At 33.9% G+C, this 17,547-nt stretch overlaps 1 protein-coding gene across 4 annotated transcripts in view; it reads left to right on the forward strand.

Annotated features, from left to right (window-relative positions):
- The window catches only part of VPS13B (vacuolar protein sorting 13 homolog B), a 454,216-nt gene that overhangs the window by 213,298 nt on the left and 223,371 nt on the right, over positions 1 to 17,547 (forward strand). For 3 of the 4 annotated variants that reach the window (XM_087825300.1, XM_087825302.1, XM_087825301.1), the window contains exons 26-29: positions 7,710 to 7,881; positions 8,384 to 8,498; positions 10,657 to 10,798; positions 14,051 to 14,459. In XM_087825300.1, coding sequence (XP_087681426.1) covers positions 7,710 to 7,881; positions 8,384 to 8,498; positions 10,657 to 10,798; positions 14,051 to 14,459 — 838 coding nt within the window. Of the gene's footprint in view, positions 1 to 7,709; positions 7,882 to 8,383; positions 8,499 to 10,038; positions 10,106 to 10,656; positions 10,799 to 14,050; positions 14,460 to 17,547 lie in introns of all 4 variants that reach the window. The other variant, XM_087825303.1, reaches the window with a different exon arrangement.

Below are 17,547 nucleotides of genomic sequence, written 5' to 3' on the forward strand. Positions count from 1 at the left end.
TGAATGGAAATAAAACCTTGTTCTCAGCCCTGATGAATGGGGCTGGAAAGGGTAATAGGGGGAGTATAGACATGGATTTGGTTTTATTCATTCAAAAGCCTCTATGCCTATCTGGACATGGCATTCCTGGAGAGCTCTAGCATCCCTTTGCTCCTCTTGATAATTATGTCTTAATAATCTTTTGATTATAAAGACATTCTGTGAGCAACACTATTATGTAACAGAATATACAGTATCTATTTTGTGGTTAGTTATAGCTGTGCTTCCCTATGGTTTGCATGTCATTTGCATATATAGAAAATGATATTTGCATCTGGAGTAATCAGAAAAAGCTCTGAGTCACTGAAAGCTCCATCCACCCCAGGTCTCTCCCAAGGGCCAAGGGAATCGGTGCCTCAGCACAGAGGTGACACATCTCGTGTGTTGGCACACCTTGAGGACGCTCAGACTCTCTGACTTGCTCTTCTTTGATTAATATTCTCTGCGTATCTTTATTATGACTCCAGTAACAGAGTGTTGATGAATTCAAGTATTATTGTCACATTTAAATTGCTTTATAATTATATCCCCTCCATTATAACAAAACAGTGTTGTGACAGCATAGGGCCACTGTGGGAAGTCATTTACTTAGTGGGTCAGGGTCTTCGTCACACAGCCAGGGCAAGAAGGAGACGAAGAGGTCAACTAAAGTGATCTGATGGTCTGAGGACCCCAGTAGGTTTCAGGGAATGTAAGCCACATAGCGTATGACTGGCTGCTCAGCTACTTAGGGTTGTAGTGTCGTTCTCTCTCTGCACGACTTTGAACCACTTCTTTCGTCTGTGTGTACCCCCTGCCACTCTCATTAGCTCTCTAGTCATTTCCTCAGTTCCCTTTTTTCCAGTTTACCAAGCCATTTTTTAGCCATTTCTAACCCCCTTGGTGAGTGTTACAAGCAGGAGATTGGAGTGAGAGAGGAGAGAGAGGTTGGTGTTTTTCTTTCTTGTTCCCTCCCCATTTTGGTGCCCTTCATAGAAAACATCCATATTTCTTCAGTCTGGTGAAGCCTCAAGAGATTGTCCCTTTTGCTGAAGAAGCAGCTCTTTTTGGCTCCAAGCCTTATGCATAGGATTCTTTACCTTGGGCACTAAGCCTTGTCTCCAGTCCCTGAGTGCCTTTGCTCAAACCCCGAACCCTGACCTGAATCTGACACTTCCATTGGCCACCATGGGCTCACCCCCCACTCATTACCCTGACTTTGTGTTTCCTCTTTATTTCTGACACTTCAAGATTTTCCTTTATTTATTTCAAGGTTGGCTATTGTATTAGTCAGAAAAAGATAGCACTCTTACATCTGGCAGTTTTAGGAGAGTTTAATAAAAGGACAAAGGTGTTGACTGGGAAGGGAAACCACAGGAGATAGTCCAGTATCTGGATCTAGTAGCTCTGCAATGTTGTTCCTACTAATAGACTGAAAGCCAGGGAGGGAGAGGTTATCAGAACAGGGAATAAATACCCTGACTTCATTCTCTCCCTCATTTCTATCTCCTGCCACTGCTACTCATTAGCTGAAACCAGCTAGAAAGCAGAGGATAAGAATATTGATATATATTGTTACACTCCCAGGCACAGAGGGAAGAAAACAGTGGAGAGTAGATCTAGGCCAATGGAAAGACATACAGCACTTTCGTGTATTAAAACAAATTCTTATTGCATTTTATCCAAAATTTCTACGCTTTTGTAGTGGGGAGAAAAAATGTTCATTTCAGATGAGTCTGCCATGTTGCTTGATTTAAAATTTCTTTGTCACTGAGCACTAAGAGCTGGTCTTTTGCATCTTTGTTTTTCTTTCTCTGCCTTGTACATATTATATTAGGTTCCCAATACCATTGATGAACTTTTTTTGGTGATTTTTTTGGGTGGTAAAATATAAGTACCTAAAATGTATTGTTTTAATCATTTTTATATGTACAATTTAGTGGCATTAAGTATATTCACAGTGTCGTGTCACCATAACCACTAGACATTTCAAGAATTCTTTCATTGTTTCAAACTAAAACTCTGTTCTCATCACGATGACTCTCCAGCCTCCCATTCTCCCATCCCTGTTCCTGGTAACCTCTATTGTACTTTCTGTCTCTCTGAATTTGTCTATTCCGGGTACCTCATATATGAGGAATCATACAGTGTTTGTCTTTCTGTGTCTGGCTTATTTCACTTAGTGTAATGTTTTTAAGGTTCACCCATGTAGTGGCATATGTCAGAATTTCATTCCTGTCTATGGATTGGTACTATTTTATTGTATGTATAAGCATATTTTGTCTATCCACTCATCTGTTGATGGATATCTGGGTTGCTTCTACCTTTTGGCTATAATGAATAATGCTGCTGTGAACACTGGTGTGCAAGGTTTGATTAACTTTTAATTAAATTTACCCTGAAGAAATTATATGCATGTTATATGACTTGTGTCTGACAAAACACTTCAGAACTAATGTAATACCAGGCATGCTATTTTAATTTTTCTTTACCTGTTGAAATATGTTGATATGAGGCACTTGGTATAAAAACTTGGGGGTAGAGGAAAGAAAGTGAATCCAGGATCTTTAAAGATGCTTTATCAGTACTGATTTTCTGATTCAGAAGAGCACATTTCTGTCATTTTAATGTGATTTGCTTAGTACTAGTATGGATGGCCTAGAATTATACTGACACTTAATATTATCCCCAAATGTATTCAAGTATATTTCTAAGATTTGGCAGAGAATGTGGGTACCAAAGGGGAAAAAAGAAAGAAAATTAGAGTAATGTGTTTAGTTTCTATAGTAACCTTTAAAGCAGAAAAATAGAATGTTAGTAATTTTCTCTAAGGTGTATTTTTTTTCTCTTGGGGAAAACTAGCTAAATTGTGTCTGCTGTTTCCCCACTCCTTGCCGTAGACCCTCTCCTAAGAATTCCCTTCCTCTGACTTTGGTATAATAATTTTGCAGAGTTTGACAAACGAACAAAGATGATTCTGTTAATTCTATCAACTTATATTTATGTAATTGAAAGGAATTGTTGGAGAGATTATCTTGACCAGCATCCTTATTTTATGTATTAGAAAATTGAAACACAGTGAATTGAAGTGTCACAGTTGGGACTGGGCCAGCTTATTTTAGCGTGTTTCTAAGTTAATGGAATCTGTGGAGGAGACTTTGGGATCAAACAACTTGAGTTTTTGTCTCTGCAACTTATGATCACATTATTTAACCTCTGTGCCATAGCTTTTTCATTTCATAGCTTTTTCATTTCATTTTTCATTTATAAACTTTTGTTAATATCCATCTCAGTGTGTTACTATGAATATTAACTTTGTGCAGTTTGTTCATATTCCCTATGAACATGCTATCCCTCTATGTATATATGTGTCCTTTAGTTTCAGTAAGATTTTCATTTTCTTTTTAGAGGTCTTACCCTTTTTGTAATATAGTCTTTGATATTTAATATTTTTTATTGAGATGATTATATACTTGGTTTTTTGCTTTATTTTAATATCACTAATTACTTCAATTGATTTTCAAATATTAAGCTGATCTTGCATTTCTTTGGTTTTTTGTTGTTGTTTTTTACATATAAGGTCATGTCCTCTCTGAACAGAGATAATTTAACTTCTTTTCCAATTTGGATACCATTTATTCCTTTTTCTTTCCTAATTGCTCTGGCTAGGACTTCCAGTACTATGTTGAGTAAATATTCCACTTAAGTTTTTAAATAGTAGGCAGTATTTTTAAGTTGAGCACAATTTTCTCTTTTGATAGTAATTTTGTGTGAAGGAAAACTTCTGGCATTGTTTCAGCTCTAATAAATTTTGTACAAATAGCAAAAGATGAAAAATTGACCCCCTGTTGCCTTTTCTGTTTCCATATTGGCTGTACTTTTTATGCTGTTTCTTTTCCATCTTAAAAAAAAGTGTTTAGTCAAACATTATAGGTTTAGAAGTAAAATGATTTATACTGAGAGGCTTCCATTGTTTCAGAACTGTAGGTGTGAAATAAGATTATATTATCTCAGTGCCATGCTGGATGTGAAATGTAGACTTTCCACCATGATCTGTCACTAATTTTATTTTTGTTTTCCAAGGATAACACTAATTTAAGCAACCGGTTCAGGGCTTGGTACAGAAAACATTTTACACACATTGTTTCTGAATACATGGATATTAAATAATTTGAGAATGTTAACTCATTATAATTAAATTAAGTCTGATTTATTATGGTACAGGGCATAGAGATGTATATGTTCATTAAGTCACTACAAATATATTTCGATGTAAATACTTAAAACTATGAATATGAGCTTATTTTTGTTTGTTTTTATTTCTTTAATTATTTTAAACATAATTTATAATTTTATCAGATCTGTTACATGAATTTCTTGAGAGTCTAAATCCTACTATTTGTTATGTTCCTAACTATTTCTTAGAGAAGATTGTTTCCTTATGTGTTATGTAATTTTATTTTGGGAGTTCTTTAATGGGACTTTACCTATGAAGTTCTTACATAGTGGTGATGGCCCGTTCCCCCAGAAGGGATTTTTATGCTTTTTTCTCTCAGGGACTTAAGGTCTATGCTCACCTTTTTACTGTTAATCTCATAGCTCTATTGTATATTTTCAGTTTGCTAAAAGTAGATCTTAAAAGTTCTCATCACAAGAAGATATAATTTGTAACTGTGTGGTGATGGATGATAACTGGACTTATTGTGGTGATCATATCACAATATATACAAGTATTGAATCATTATGTTGTACTTCTGAAACTAACATAATGTTATATGTCAATTATATATCAATTTCCAAAAAAAGCATGAGTAATAGTCTGAGAACTTGTTTGGCATCAGCTGCTATAAGCAACACTTGTCAGTTTTTCAGTTATTCAAGTGCAGTTAACCTAAACGGTAATGTGCCTCGATTATTTCAAACAACCCCTTAGAAGCAAATTTAGTTTAAACATTTTACTCATTTTCTATTTTAAGAAATCCACATTACAATTTTATATCTCCTGAATATAGACTTATTTCATTCAATATTTATCCTTAACATTTAGTGAGAAACTTTTATTTAAAATGTGGAAATGTTAGCATCTATGTTATCATCTAATCAATTAAATAGCTGTTGAAAGAACAAAGATAATATATTGAAGCAGATTAGATCAATGAAGGTTACCATTTAGTCTTTACATACCAATCAACAATATTATTTGTTTGTAATGCTTTTTCTATTTCTAAATAATCACATCAGATAATCTCTCTAGTTTTTCAATTATTGGTTTACTTGGTTTTGGTTTTTAAAATTCATATAGTTTTATTGTGTAGATATAATCTGAGGTCACCTTACATGTGCTGTGCTTATTTATATCAATTATGTATCTGAGCACCACTTTGAAATTGCAGTTTTGAATTTTTAAATTCCTAATTAATACTTGCATTTTTAAAAAAGTTCATGAAAACTGTTTAAACATTTGCTATTTAAAGTATAGTTTTTTCTTGCTGAGTTGGGTCAAAACTATTATTTTTAAATTGTTTTAACTGTAAAGAATTTACTATAAATGAATCTAGTTTTAAAAAGCACACTCTTAACAATTGTTTGTATTAAGTAGAAGTATTTGTTTATATGATCCTTGAATGATTTATACTTTAAACTATGAGTAATTCTTTTCATGTTGACATGTTGATAGGAAGCACCATACTTTTCAGTGAATATAGCTCTAGCTTCCTGAATATCCGTCTGGGTGGTGTAGAGGGGGAAATATGAGTGAGAGGCTTAAGTACTGAGCTTAAAAAACAGTTAATCATTTTTCCCACCCTTGCCTTGAAATAATGGGAGCAAAGGTAGTGGAAACCACAGCAGGCCACTTGTTACTGTTGACTTAAGTACAAACAGTGGTGGAAGTGTTTAGCCCTTTGGGAAGTTTCGTGATTGAACAAGAACTCTGGAGTTATTTTGATAAGGGAGGGTAGCAACGTGGCCAAGACTGTGATCATCCCTGAGGTCTGAAACAGGCCAAGGACGAAGGGCTCGAGTGTTTGCTCTTCCAGATGAACAAAGATAAATTCAGCTAGGAAAATAAACTCGGTATTGTGGTCAATTTGCAACAAAATGGTGAAGGAACTAAACTGTATATTTTGGAACTTGGCATAAAGAGGTGTGGGAAAATAGTTCAGCATCTCCAATTCTGGCTCAACGTTGCTATAGAATTGGAAATAGAGCAGAAAATTAATGCATAAACATATTTAACAATACCACACCAAATGTTGTAAATCCAAAATGAAAATCGAAACTCCGTGAGGAAAGAGAGTAAACCTTTTTCTCAGGAGTGCTTACTTGTTAAATGTGAAGCCACAATTTTCTTAGCATTCATACTGAACGTACCTAACTGTTAAAAATCAAGGTCTTAGTGATACGAGGTTGCTGTTTTCTCTGCAGTTTCCAGGCTCATGAGAATGATATTCTTCTGTTTGAGGGAGAATTAATTTATGAATGCTTCTGATCTAATAACCTATCTTTAAAGAAAGGCATACAGACTACCATATGTTGTCTTTTATTGAATTTTACTTTGTAAAATGCATCCTTTTCTGGGATTAGTTTGTGCTTTTCATTAGATGCTGTGTTACTTTAGACAGCTGACCAAAAACCTGAATTTTCCTATAGCTTCAGGTTTCAGTCCATAATTTGTTGTCACTGTAAATCCCAGGACACTACTGCTTTACTGTGCTAGGTGCTTAACTGTTCCAACAATAAACACTTACTTATTGATTTGTGAAAATCTTCCCCATTTGGTCTCCTTCTGGGGAGTCAATAAAATTGAATTTGATTCTGATTAAAAGATGTTGTAAATCTGGAGTTAAGGTAAAAACTTCATATAGTAACTGAATACACCTACTTAGGTATACGGATGGCATGTCTCTGGCAATGAGTGTAGGGTTTTTTGTTTTGTTTTGTTTAAGGTTTTACTTTCCTACTTTTAAATGCCAAGCTAATGGTTTGACTAAGAGATTAGTCTGAGAAACTACCCGTAGAAAATGGTACACTGATCATGTTATATTATCTTCTATCAAGTTTCAGGGGTTGTTTTGTTCTGGCTCTTGACAACTGCTAAATTACTCTTTGCATAGGAGTTAGAAGTTAAAAGTTGAGAATATATGGCACAGGGAAATGGGCTGAAATGAGAAAGATGACAAAATGAGACAGGCAAGAGGGTATGGGACCCCAGATTCTTAAGAATGTGAGTGGACAGTTTCTAAGTTCTGGTTGAGCTTGATGTTGATAATTATACCTCCTGTTTGTGAATTGTTTATTATAGGTAATCACTTCATATTCGTGTTCTTATTTAATCTTAACAACGCTAAGAGATAAATATTATAATAACCATTTCTTTAGAAGAGGAGACAACTATGAAAGATTAAATCACATAGCTAGTGTCTGATGTTCTTAACCTAATACATCATGCTGCCTACTAGACTAACTTAAACACTTAACTAATGCTTAAATAGGTATGCACATATTTTAAACAAATAATCATGCTATAGTGTATTGATTAGCATATGTTTATATTATTAGTTTATATTATTAGCATTGTGTATTAGCATAAGCATTTAAATGATTAGCATTAGCATATATGATATGGAAAAGTTATGGGTAATTAGTAAAGATTTTTTTAAGTTACAAAGTGTTGTTTTTTGTCAACCCAGGGAGATTCTGTACAAGCAGGTGATGACTCGCCATTCTCAGATTCTGTTACCTTGGAACAAACTACAAGCAACATTGGTGGATCCAGTGGACGTGTTAGTCTGTGGATGCAGTGGGTGCTCCCCAAAATTACTATAAAACTCTTTGCTCCAGATCCTGAAAATAAAGGCACAGGTACAGGCTTCCTTTTCTTCTGTACTGCAAAGATAAAATATCAGACTATTTTTAGAAAAAATAGTAGACTTAGTTTTATTTGTCATTGTCATATAAATTAAATAAACATCATTAGATCTAATTCAAGTGATTTCTATTAGCAATACTAACACTGAATGTTATACCTAAATTTTGTCCTGTTTGTATTAAAATTCATCCTAAAAGCCATGAGGTAATTTCTTCTTGGTCATATTGATGTATTATGTCATTGTCACTAAAAATATTGCAGACATCAATGACTGATATCAGATATAGCACATCAGACACTAATTAGGAACTCCCGTATCTTGAAATAGGTATCCTGTCTTAATTGTGAGGCCTAGATTGATGTTAATTTTACTTATTATTGTAGACTCTTGTGTAGGTAATGAACAGAAAGTTACAGTCTGTTTTTCGATGTCAAGAATACTATGCCTTTGATTGTGGGTCCAATATTGAAATTAATGTTTACTTCTTATTGCAGAGCTTTGTATGGTCAGTGAACTAGAAGATCTCAGTGCTTCCATAGATGTTCAGGATGTATATACCAAAGTGAAATGCAAAATAGAAAGTTTCAATATTGATCACTACAGAAGCAGGTAAATAATGAGTAATGATTACGGGAAAGGCTATATTTTCTTTGAGCAAAGTATAATAAGAATTTTTACATTTATATTGATTAGTTATGTTTTAGAAATACTGTACTTACTCCCAAAGAGGTTCTTAACAGATAAATTGGTTAATATTACTTGGTATTCATTCATATGTGGAATATAATAAAGTTTTGTTTCCTAAAATGGTAAATCTGTTCATAAATATCCACATTGCCTTATTAAATGACCTAAGCTGCTTTTCCTAATCATCTCACACGTTTGTTACGTGGGTTGTTTATTTGCTAAGGTGCCTGGGACACAGGTGATGGCTTTGGTTTTTGCCGTGTCCTCGCCATCCACTCCCTGTAGCAGGCTAATGTAGATTAAATGAAGCAGCATCTCATGTCCTTTTACACTCTGTAGACTTCATATTTCACAGATGATTAAAATACATGTGGCTGATGTTCCTAGAACCATATTTTTCCTTCCCTAATAAATTTCTATCAAAACTGATTATAAGCAAATATACTTTGTTTTTAATGATAAATGATAGTAAAAAATGAAGTTTTAGATACTTTCACAAAGTTATATAGTAATTTTGTCTATTTTCCAAATAAAAATCCAAATGCTTTTTGTTTTTTTTTAAATTGTTTTTAAAAATAGCATCTTATATTTAATTTCATAGTATTTTGGCATACCAACAGCCTTATTTATTTTTTCTCTATTCATAATATTCATTCAAAAATTATTGAGTGCCTGCAGAAGCACATGTTTCTACACCTTTATTGATGCATTATATACCCTAAAAACAGTCCTTTTTATTTAATAAGTTTCTAATTCTACATTAAAACATTTGCATTTTTATCCTGTATTACATATATAATATTGCTCATGTCAATAATTATCCAACTACCATAGCTGAAAAATTGTGTCATAATTGCCAAGCATATGATAATTGTTTCTGTTGTAGTAACAGTGAGTCATTAATTGATTTTTGATAATGGAATGTTTAGCTCTTTAGTTCCTTTTAAATGGTATGTCTCTAATACTCTTAAAATGACCCTTGCAAATGATACATGAATATTATAATTGAAATAATTTCTTAATGTAGCTGTTACAATCTGTGATCTAGATCAATGGCTTTTACTGTAAAATTTATGATAGTTTTAAGTATTTAGATAATTTAATCATTTAATCAAAATATTTATTGAGTGTGAATTATATGTCACACACTGCTAGACAGTGAGTGTATAGTGATTAACAAAAATAGACATAAATCATGCCCTTGTGGGCCTCATAATCTCATGGGTGAGAAAGAAAGAAATACTTAACCAAATAAATATATAATTATTAAGACAAACGCTCTGTGTATAACTACCAGGGTGTGATGCTCATGTAAATTGTTCTGTTGATTGCATTGTAAGGTCCACGTTTTAGTTCAGTGTAGTGTTGTTTACGTCATGCCTCTTTGAAATAGTTATATTTGCTCAATTTTTAAACTCAGAATAATTGAAGAGAACAGATAAGGTGAACTTATGTTTTCCAGGCCAGGGGAAGGTTGGCAGTCAGGACATTTTGAAGGACTATTTCTACAGTGCAAAGAAAAACCTGTGGTGAGACTCATTTAGTAATTATGATTTTTTGAAAATATAAACTGTTTATCTTTGTTCTTTCATGCAGTAGGATTAATGGTTACAAGAATTGGAGCTCAGAGTAATTTTTTTGACTTATTCTTCCAACATTACATTATAAAATAAAACTATTTTTTTAAGCTGCTTATGCTTTGTAACCATTTTTCCTGTCTAGCAATTAAGTAAATTTTTCCAAAGGTCAAAGGTAGGATTGCTTTTATTAATATACTTTATCATTAATGTATTATTATATTGACTTTTTAGAAGTTTTTCCAATTCATAAGTGAGTCATGTGGATTGTTCTTTATCATAAGCTAAAAGTAGTCATTTTACACTAAAAATACTTTAATATTTGTTCTATGTCCATTAACAATGCTCTTGCAGAAGATGGTCCAGACACAGGCCACACCTAGCAGAGGCTCAAATCTAAACTATCAAACTTGAGCAGGATTAAAACTGCCTAGATTTTTTTGCTTATGGCTTTTATTGCTTTTTGTCTTTTCACCTTCTTTGCTCCTGTCCATCACCTCAAGCCTTGGGAAACAGTGTTGGTCTCTGGGGCAATGTGGAGGTGTCTTCCTTTCCTGTACTGACAAGCTGAACAGACGCACCTTGTTGGTTCGACCCATCAGCAAGCAGGACCCTTTCAGTAATTGCTCTGGCTTCTTTCCTTCTGTAAGAAATCATTTTTAAATTATGCTACAGAACTCCATTAACAGGAACCCAGAGAAGGAATTAGACTATGTAGAATCTACCCTTGATTTTCCTTTCCCTCTGTACCATCTACTTTGTAAATGAACTATCATTAATTTTAAATCATACACTTGTTTTCCACTGTAATCTGATTTGTTTCTGGGTTACTTGTGTATGCTGTTTTATCACTCTGGTTTTGTGAATATAAACTAATTTTACAATCACCATAGAAAGGCAAAGTCGGATGTTAAATGTTTTTTATGTTATGCATGTATTGGGTGACCAAGAGTTGACCATACTGCTTTGGTCATTCTTTTTATGCTTCTTACTTAGTTTGCTTCCCCCCTATTATTATGCCATTTCCTTTTCACAGTTAATTCAAAGTACCTTATGTGATGCCCTCTTGAATCTGGAAGAGGCTGTATGTCCTTTGTTGACTGGATAGACAATGAACACTAGACCATACACCATGGGCTTTTAGAAGTTTGGAACCTGGTTTTTCCTAATGGGACCATAAACCTGACTATATTATTAAGCTAATTGTTTTAAGTGACATGTTTAAAAATCTTTACCTGAGGATATGTTCATTGATTTTTAGAGAGGAAAGGAGAGAAAGAAACATCAGTCAGTTGCCTCCTGTACACGCCCCGACCTGGGATCAAACCCGCAACCAGGGTGTGTGCCCTGACTAGGAATGGAACCCGTGACCTTTTTGGTGGACAGGATAATGCTCCAACCAACTGAGGCACCTGATCAGGGCTAAGTAACATTTTTAAGTCAGTAGAAGCACATGTGTTTTAAAATATTAAGAGTAGACTATTGCAGTAGTAATAGTGATTCTCTTAAGAATTTATTAAATTATTACAAACATTTTTAGATATTTTCTTAGTGTATGTAAACTACTTATCTACTTACTTCTTCCCTTCTTGACTTTTTTGTAGGTCAAAAGGAATTTAAAGCATATACCTTCAGCATTAGAAAACTTAAGACAAGTATTTAAAATAATTGTGTTCCTAGATTTAATGTTTAGTATTTATTTGCACAGCAAATGCTAGTTTCTGAATTGAGTTTTGAATTTTTTTTCTAGCCTTGTCTGAAAAAGATGTCTCTTTTGTTGGAGGAAATTATGTTTAGATGTATTTTCTTCTCTTTGAATATCATTAGTGTCCATTAAAAATATTCTTAATAATTTTAACCCCAAATTATTATTAATGTCCTTTAAATTTTTTCATCAATTTCACAATTTTTTATTTTATTGATATTTCCTAATTATTAATGCTTTCTAAATATTAATCTTAAATCATATAAAATACTGATTATTACTGTATGAAAAGTAATTGTATATTATTAACTATATCTGCTATTCTTTTTTTCTTTTTCCCCCTCTCTTAAGGGAGTTATAGATTCAGTAGTGTTACTAACAAACAAATTGTCTCTCATAGAAGTTGACCTTTTAAGATCACCTACATTCAATATTCTAAAAATATTTTTTCCAAATCAAAACATTTCTACCTTGAAATACCTTTTATACTAATTCCATGATTCAAATGTTGCCATTAATGAAGATTTGAGTTGGGTTATTTTAGGTCAGTTGTTGATTCCACCCCCTCCAACGTCCCGTTTGGACACCTTGGACAGTGTCGCTGGCCTCTTCCGCTGGGCCCTCCCACAGCCACCCTCTCCATCCACTGTTGCCTGCTGTCCAGCAACATGGTGATAACAGTGGTCGGACTTTTTCTTGCTTTACCATGTTTCCTTTTGTTTTGAGTATAGAAAACAAATGGAAAGAGAGATCAGAAGAGAGGCAATGAGAAAGTTAGGAACAGTAAAAAGAATGTTCTGAGGGCAGGACAGTTACATGAAAAATTATTATATTGCCCATCCACTTAATGTATACTTCCAAGTTTTTTAATGTTCACAAAATTAACTTTACAAAAGTAACATGTATTACAAAGGTAAATTTTATCTCACCTTTCTTCATTGTAAAGTCTAGATTAAAAACAAAATCAACAGTAATAGCTGCATTGCATACTTTTTTCCTCTGGCCGTGTCACGCAAGAGGAAGAAAGTGGAAGTAAAAGAGGTTTAGGATGGGTAACTGGGTTCAGACACGTCGCCGCTTTGCTGCTGCTCATGTTTTGCCTGTTGGAGGAGTATAGTTCCTTCGTTTTCTTCCTAGTTTATCTTCTCTCTTAACATTACTCTTTGGATTCTAATAACTAATAAAACTATTAAGCCTTAGGAAGAGGGATTAGGAATGTGAAGTATAGTTACTCTAATTTTATATTGAGTAATTTGCAGAATGGGATTTTATGCACATTAATTTGTTCAGGGAAACTTTTGAAGAGCTGTTTTTTTCATATGTTGAGAAATACAAGGTATGCATTTTACTTTACTCTTAAAAGTATGTTGTTTTACTATAATTTGTTTATAATATGCAATTTGAATATGAGAATTAAAACGATTTTGTCAGAAATATTAAAGTTACAATAACATAATTTTCAATCTCAATCAAATGTTGAGAATTGTAGAAGAGTTGATAGGTTTTGTAAACTATATGATAGCCACTGGAAATAGGCACGTTTGAAGGACAAATGTTTTATTTCTGTGTCATGTTATCATTTCTAGTAAACATGCATTAAATGGTTAGTTTAGTTATGAAAGCATGGTATCAATAAGGCTTTTTTTATGGGCTCAGTCTTCATATAAATAAGCCAGATTATCGATGGGGAAAAAATTTTCTTGTAAATGTAAGTCAGGTGAAGTCAATCAGTTGAAGTCTTTTTACTGAGGTTGTTGATCACAAATGGAAATAAATAACCTGATTATTTCAATTTCACCTGCATAAACAACCCCCCTGTGACCCATATTGTGACAGCATATTTGTTATTTTAATGATAAATTATCAAGAATGAAAAGATAAAATCTAGAGGTGATCTGTTCCAAATTCTGAATGTTACAGAAAAGGTACAAGTCACAGAAACAGACACAAAGAGGTTAATTACCTCTTTCAACATCTCCAACTAGACCTGAGGATTCCTAAGTTTCAGCTCAGTCATACCAACAGTCCAAGAAGCTTTTGCCCCATCTGCAGAATTGTTCAGTAATGTGCTCATTAAGAGTTAGAGACATGATAGAAGGTTGTAATACCAACTGAGATCATTTTCTGCTTTCAAATAGTTGTGGTGTTTTTTTTAATGAAATGTGTATTGTGATTTCCTTTTTCTGGAACAGACAACTGCAAAACTCCTAGATGGCTCTCATCAGCAGCATGGATTTCTTTCTTTGACATATACAAAAGCTGTAACAAAAAATGTCCGTCACAAGTTAATATCAAGAAGTGAGCGAAGAAGTTTTCATAAGTTATCTGAAGGTTTAACGGATGGTTCCCCTCATTTTCTTCATGAAATTCTTCTTTCAGCTCAAGCTTTTGATATTGTCCTTTGTTTTCCTTTACTTAATGCCATTGCAAGTATATTTCAAGCAAAACTTCCAAGGACCCAAAAAGAGAAAAGAAAATCTCCTGGTCAGCCCATGAGGACCCATACAGTGACTTCACGCAATTTACCTTTGATTTACATCAACACAAGTGTAATCAGAATTTTTGTTCCCAAAACAGAAGAAATGCAGCCAAGTATTGAAGGTATTGTCTTCCGAAATTGTTTTGATCTGATTTAAATAACTTCCTTCTAGAGACCTCAGTTTTCTTCCTTCTTTTTTTTAAAAACATGGCAGCTGGTTATAGTTTGCAGTTTGGGGTGTTTTAGAAAGTGTCAATGTGTTATAGTCATTCTACAGCTATATCTTTAGGAGATCTGTGAGAATACTGGGTATGTTTTGAGTCTCTTAGTTACTAGAGTAAGAAATATAAGATTTTTTTCTTCAGGGCTTTTGCAAGTAAAGCTTAGACTTTCTGTCATTTGTTTTATTAAACTCAAATGTTGTGTTCTATATACCTAAGATAACTAAAAATTAGCTAAAATTAGCCAGCACACCAGAACTCTTATGGCTTCTTCCAGGTGCCTCGGTGCCCTCTGAAATTGTTCCAGGTTTTACAATGGAATGAACTGATAATCCCTCAAAGTGACTTTTAAAATTTAATGTCCACCATGATATAAAAAAATGAAGAACTTTAAGAATTTTCAGTGAAATTATAACACAGTGGTTAATTGTATGAACTTTGGAGTTACACAGACCTGAGTTCAAATCCCAGTTTTACCAGTTATAAACTGTGAAATCTTGAGCGAGTTAACTAAATCCCTGTTTAAAATGGTTATAGTAGCACCTAACTTGGTCGTAGGTCTTAGTGATAGCTTACTTTCAGCAGATGACTACATGAGACTGGGCATGGTACCAGTTCCGTAGGAAGCTCTCAATAAAGGAAGTCTTATCAGAAGAAGGCAGTGCCCTTTCTTTGAAAGTAGAATTTCTGGAAGTCCCACCTTTCACCACTGCTTATATCTCATTGGCCAGAGCTTAGTCATATGACTATACCCTCTGTAAGAGGGGGTGAGAAACTATCTTTCCTAGGTGGTAGTGTGCCCAGCTAATAAATCAGGACTCTGTGAATTTGAGAGAGAATAGAGAATGAGTTTTGACAGATAGTTTCTGCCACATGAAAACAGCAAAATTCTTCTTCCTTTTTCTCTTCGTTATTAGGAGGAAGACTTTGAATGGTCAGTAACATTATAGAACTAAAGAAAAGCACCTGGTGCCAGTGTCTTATCAGTCTAGTCTGTCTCTTGTTCTGTCTCACACTGATAGATGATTTTAATTAGGGAAGGTATTCTGCCTAATATTCTCAATAGTTAAGGTGTATTCAAAGTAATGGTTTCTTTAACCTTTCTGTAAATAAAAGTTTTGTAGAGTTTTTTAGTTCTTAATTACCATGATGCCTATCTAGTGATAAATTCAGTGTATCATACTTATGTTTTCTTAATACAAGCCAGTTCCTATTTTTTAATTCTAATTTTAGTAGTGACTGTCATAAAATTGATTACTTTGAGATGTGAAATTACTATTCTCTGCATATGTTATACTCTCTATATTCTGACAACACTATAGACTTGTTTTCCTCTGTTCAGATAGTTGATAAAAACACCTGAGCTAGTCTTTTTCTTTATAAAAGATTTTTTATTGATTTTTAGGTAGAGATGAAGGGAGAGGGGGAGAGAGAGAGAAACCTCGATGTGAGAGGGAACATGTGAAAGGAAACATTGATTGGCTGCCTCCTGCATGCCCCCTGCCTGGGATCAAGCCCACAACCTGGGCACGTGCCCTGACCGGGAATAAAACCAGCAACCTTTCAAAGCATGGAACCACACCAGCCAGGGCTAAAGAGTTAGTCTTTATTAATGAGCAATTACAAATGACCACTAACCAGAAAAGAGGCTGCATATTTATTGCAAAGGCATTGACCTTTATGCTTTTTCCTTATTGTTATTCTTTATTATATGAATATCTAATGAATGTTTAGACAATATAATTTATATTAAAGTTATATAGGTAAAAAAAGAAACTTACATCTTTACACAGTATAGATCTCTGAGAACCAGTTTAAGAGTCATAACATTTTCTCATAACCGTACGAGAGGAACAGATATAAAAGTTTACTGAGATTTTTCAAACCATTTTTGATTTTCCAACTGAGAATAGGGGAAAATGCTATGGAAACAGAAGTAGTTTGGCTTTGTTATTACAGGAAATTTATCATTATTTTGGGAAAAGAGTCTGGAGTGTAGTACATTGCATTTTAAAAACAGCACATTGCATAATCCCTTCAACCTTCTCAGCCAGACCCCAGACCCCTCCCCTCTGACGGCTTAAGCAAAGAAAAAAATGGAAGACTCATGGACGCAGACTACTGTACGGTGATTGCCCAAGGGGGTAGGGGGTAGGAGGAGGTAGGAGAAGGTAAAGGGGAAATAAATGGTAATGGAAGGAGACTTGACTTGGAAGTAAACTATACAGATGATGACGTATTGTAGAACTGTATACCTGAAACCTGCATAATTAACCAATGTTACCCCAATAAATTCAATAAAAAAGTAAAATAAAAAATAGCATATTGCAGCATCTATGTCTTTTTTCCATTAAAATATATAGATATTTTGTATCTAGATTAAAAATAAGAATAAATAAAGTCTCATGATATCTCATATAAAATTCTAAATGTTTTTTAACAATTAAGGCTATTGCTTTCCACAGATATTTTTCTGGTTGGCATACAAGCCTTCATTTTTCTATCTAGAGTGAGTTCCTGTAATTTTCATTAAAAATAAGATATGTTAGTAAGCTTTCATGATTTCCTGAAATTCCTTGTAGTATATACTTTATGTTCTCCATTTCATAATTTTCTAATTATTTTTATTTGAATGTAAACAATTGGTAAGGCCAGATGTCATTGAAACATCAGAAAAAAGGTGATGTTGGACGTAAGAGGTTAGGATGAGGTGGAGAAAAATACAGGGAGAGGCTCTATGAAAAAATAGGAAATGGTCATGCAGACAGCTCAGGGAGTGAAGCGACACATCAGACCGTGATGCTTTCCTGGTATCATAGACGTGTTCCGGAATTACAGGTGGTCCTCAAATTATATGACTTAATTGGCCTCTAAATAGTAATTACCTGATAACTAAACCTACGATGAGGTCTTTTTCCTGTAGTATCCCCTCTGCTGGTTTAATTTAAAGTTTCACACCTTAAATTCCACACTATGAAATATCAGTATT

This window comes from Miniopterus natalensis, chromosome 16, assembly GCF_054644295.1.
Source record: "Miniopterus natalensis isolate mMinNat1 chromosome 16, mMinNat1.hap1, whole genome shotgun sequence".
Taxonomy (NCBI): Eukaryota; Metazoa; Chordata; class Mammalia; order Chiroptera; family Miniopteridae; genus Miniopterus; species Miniopterus natalensis.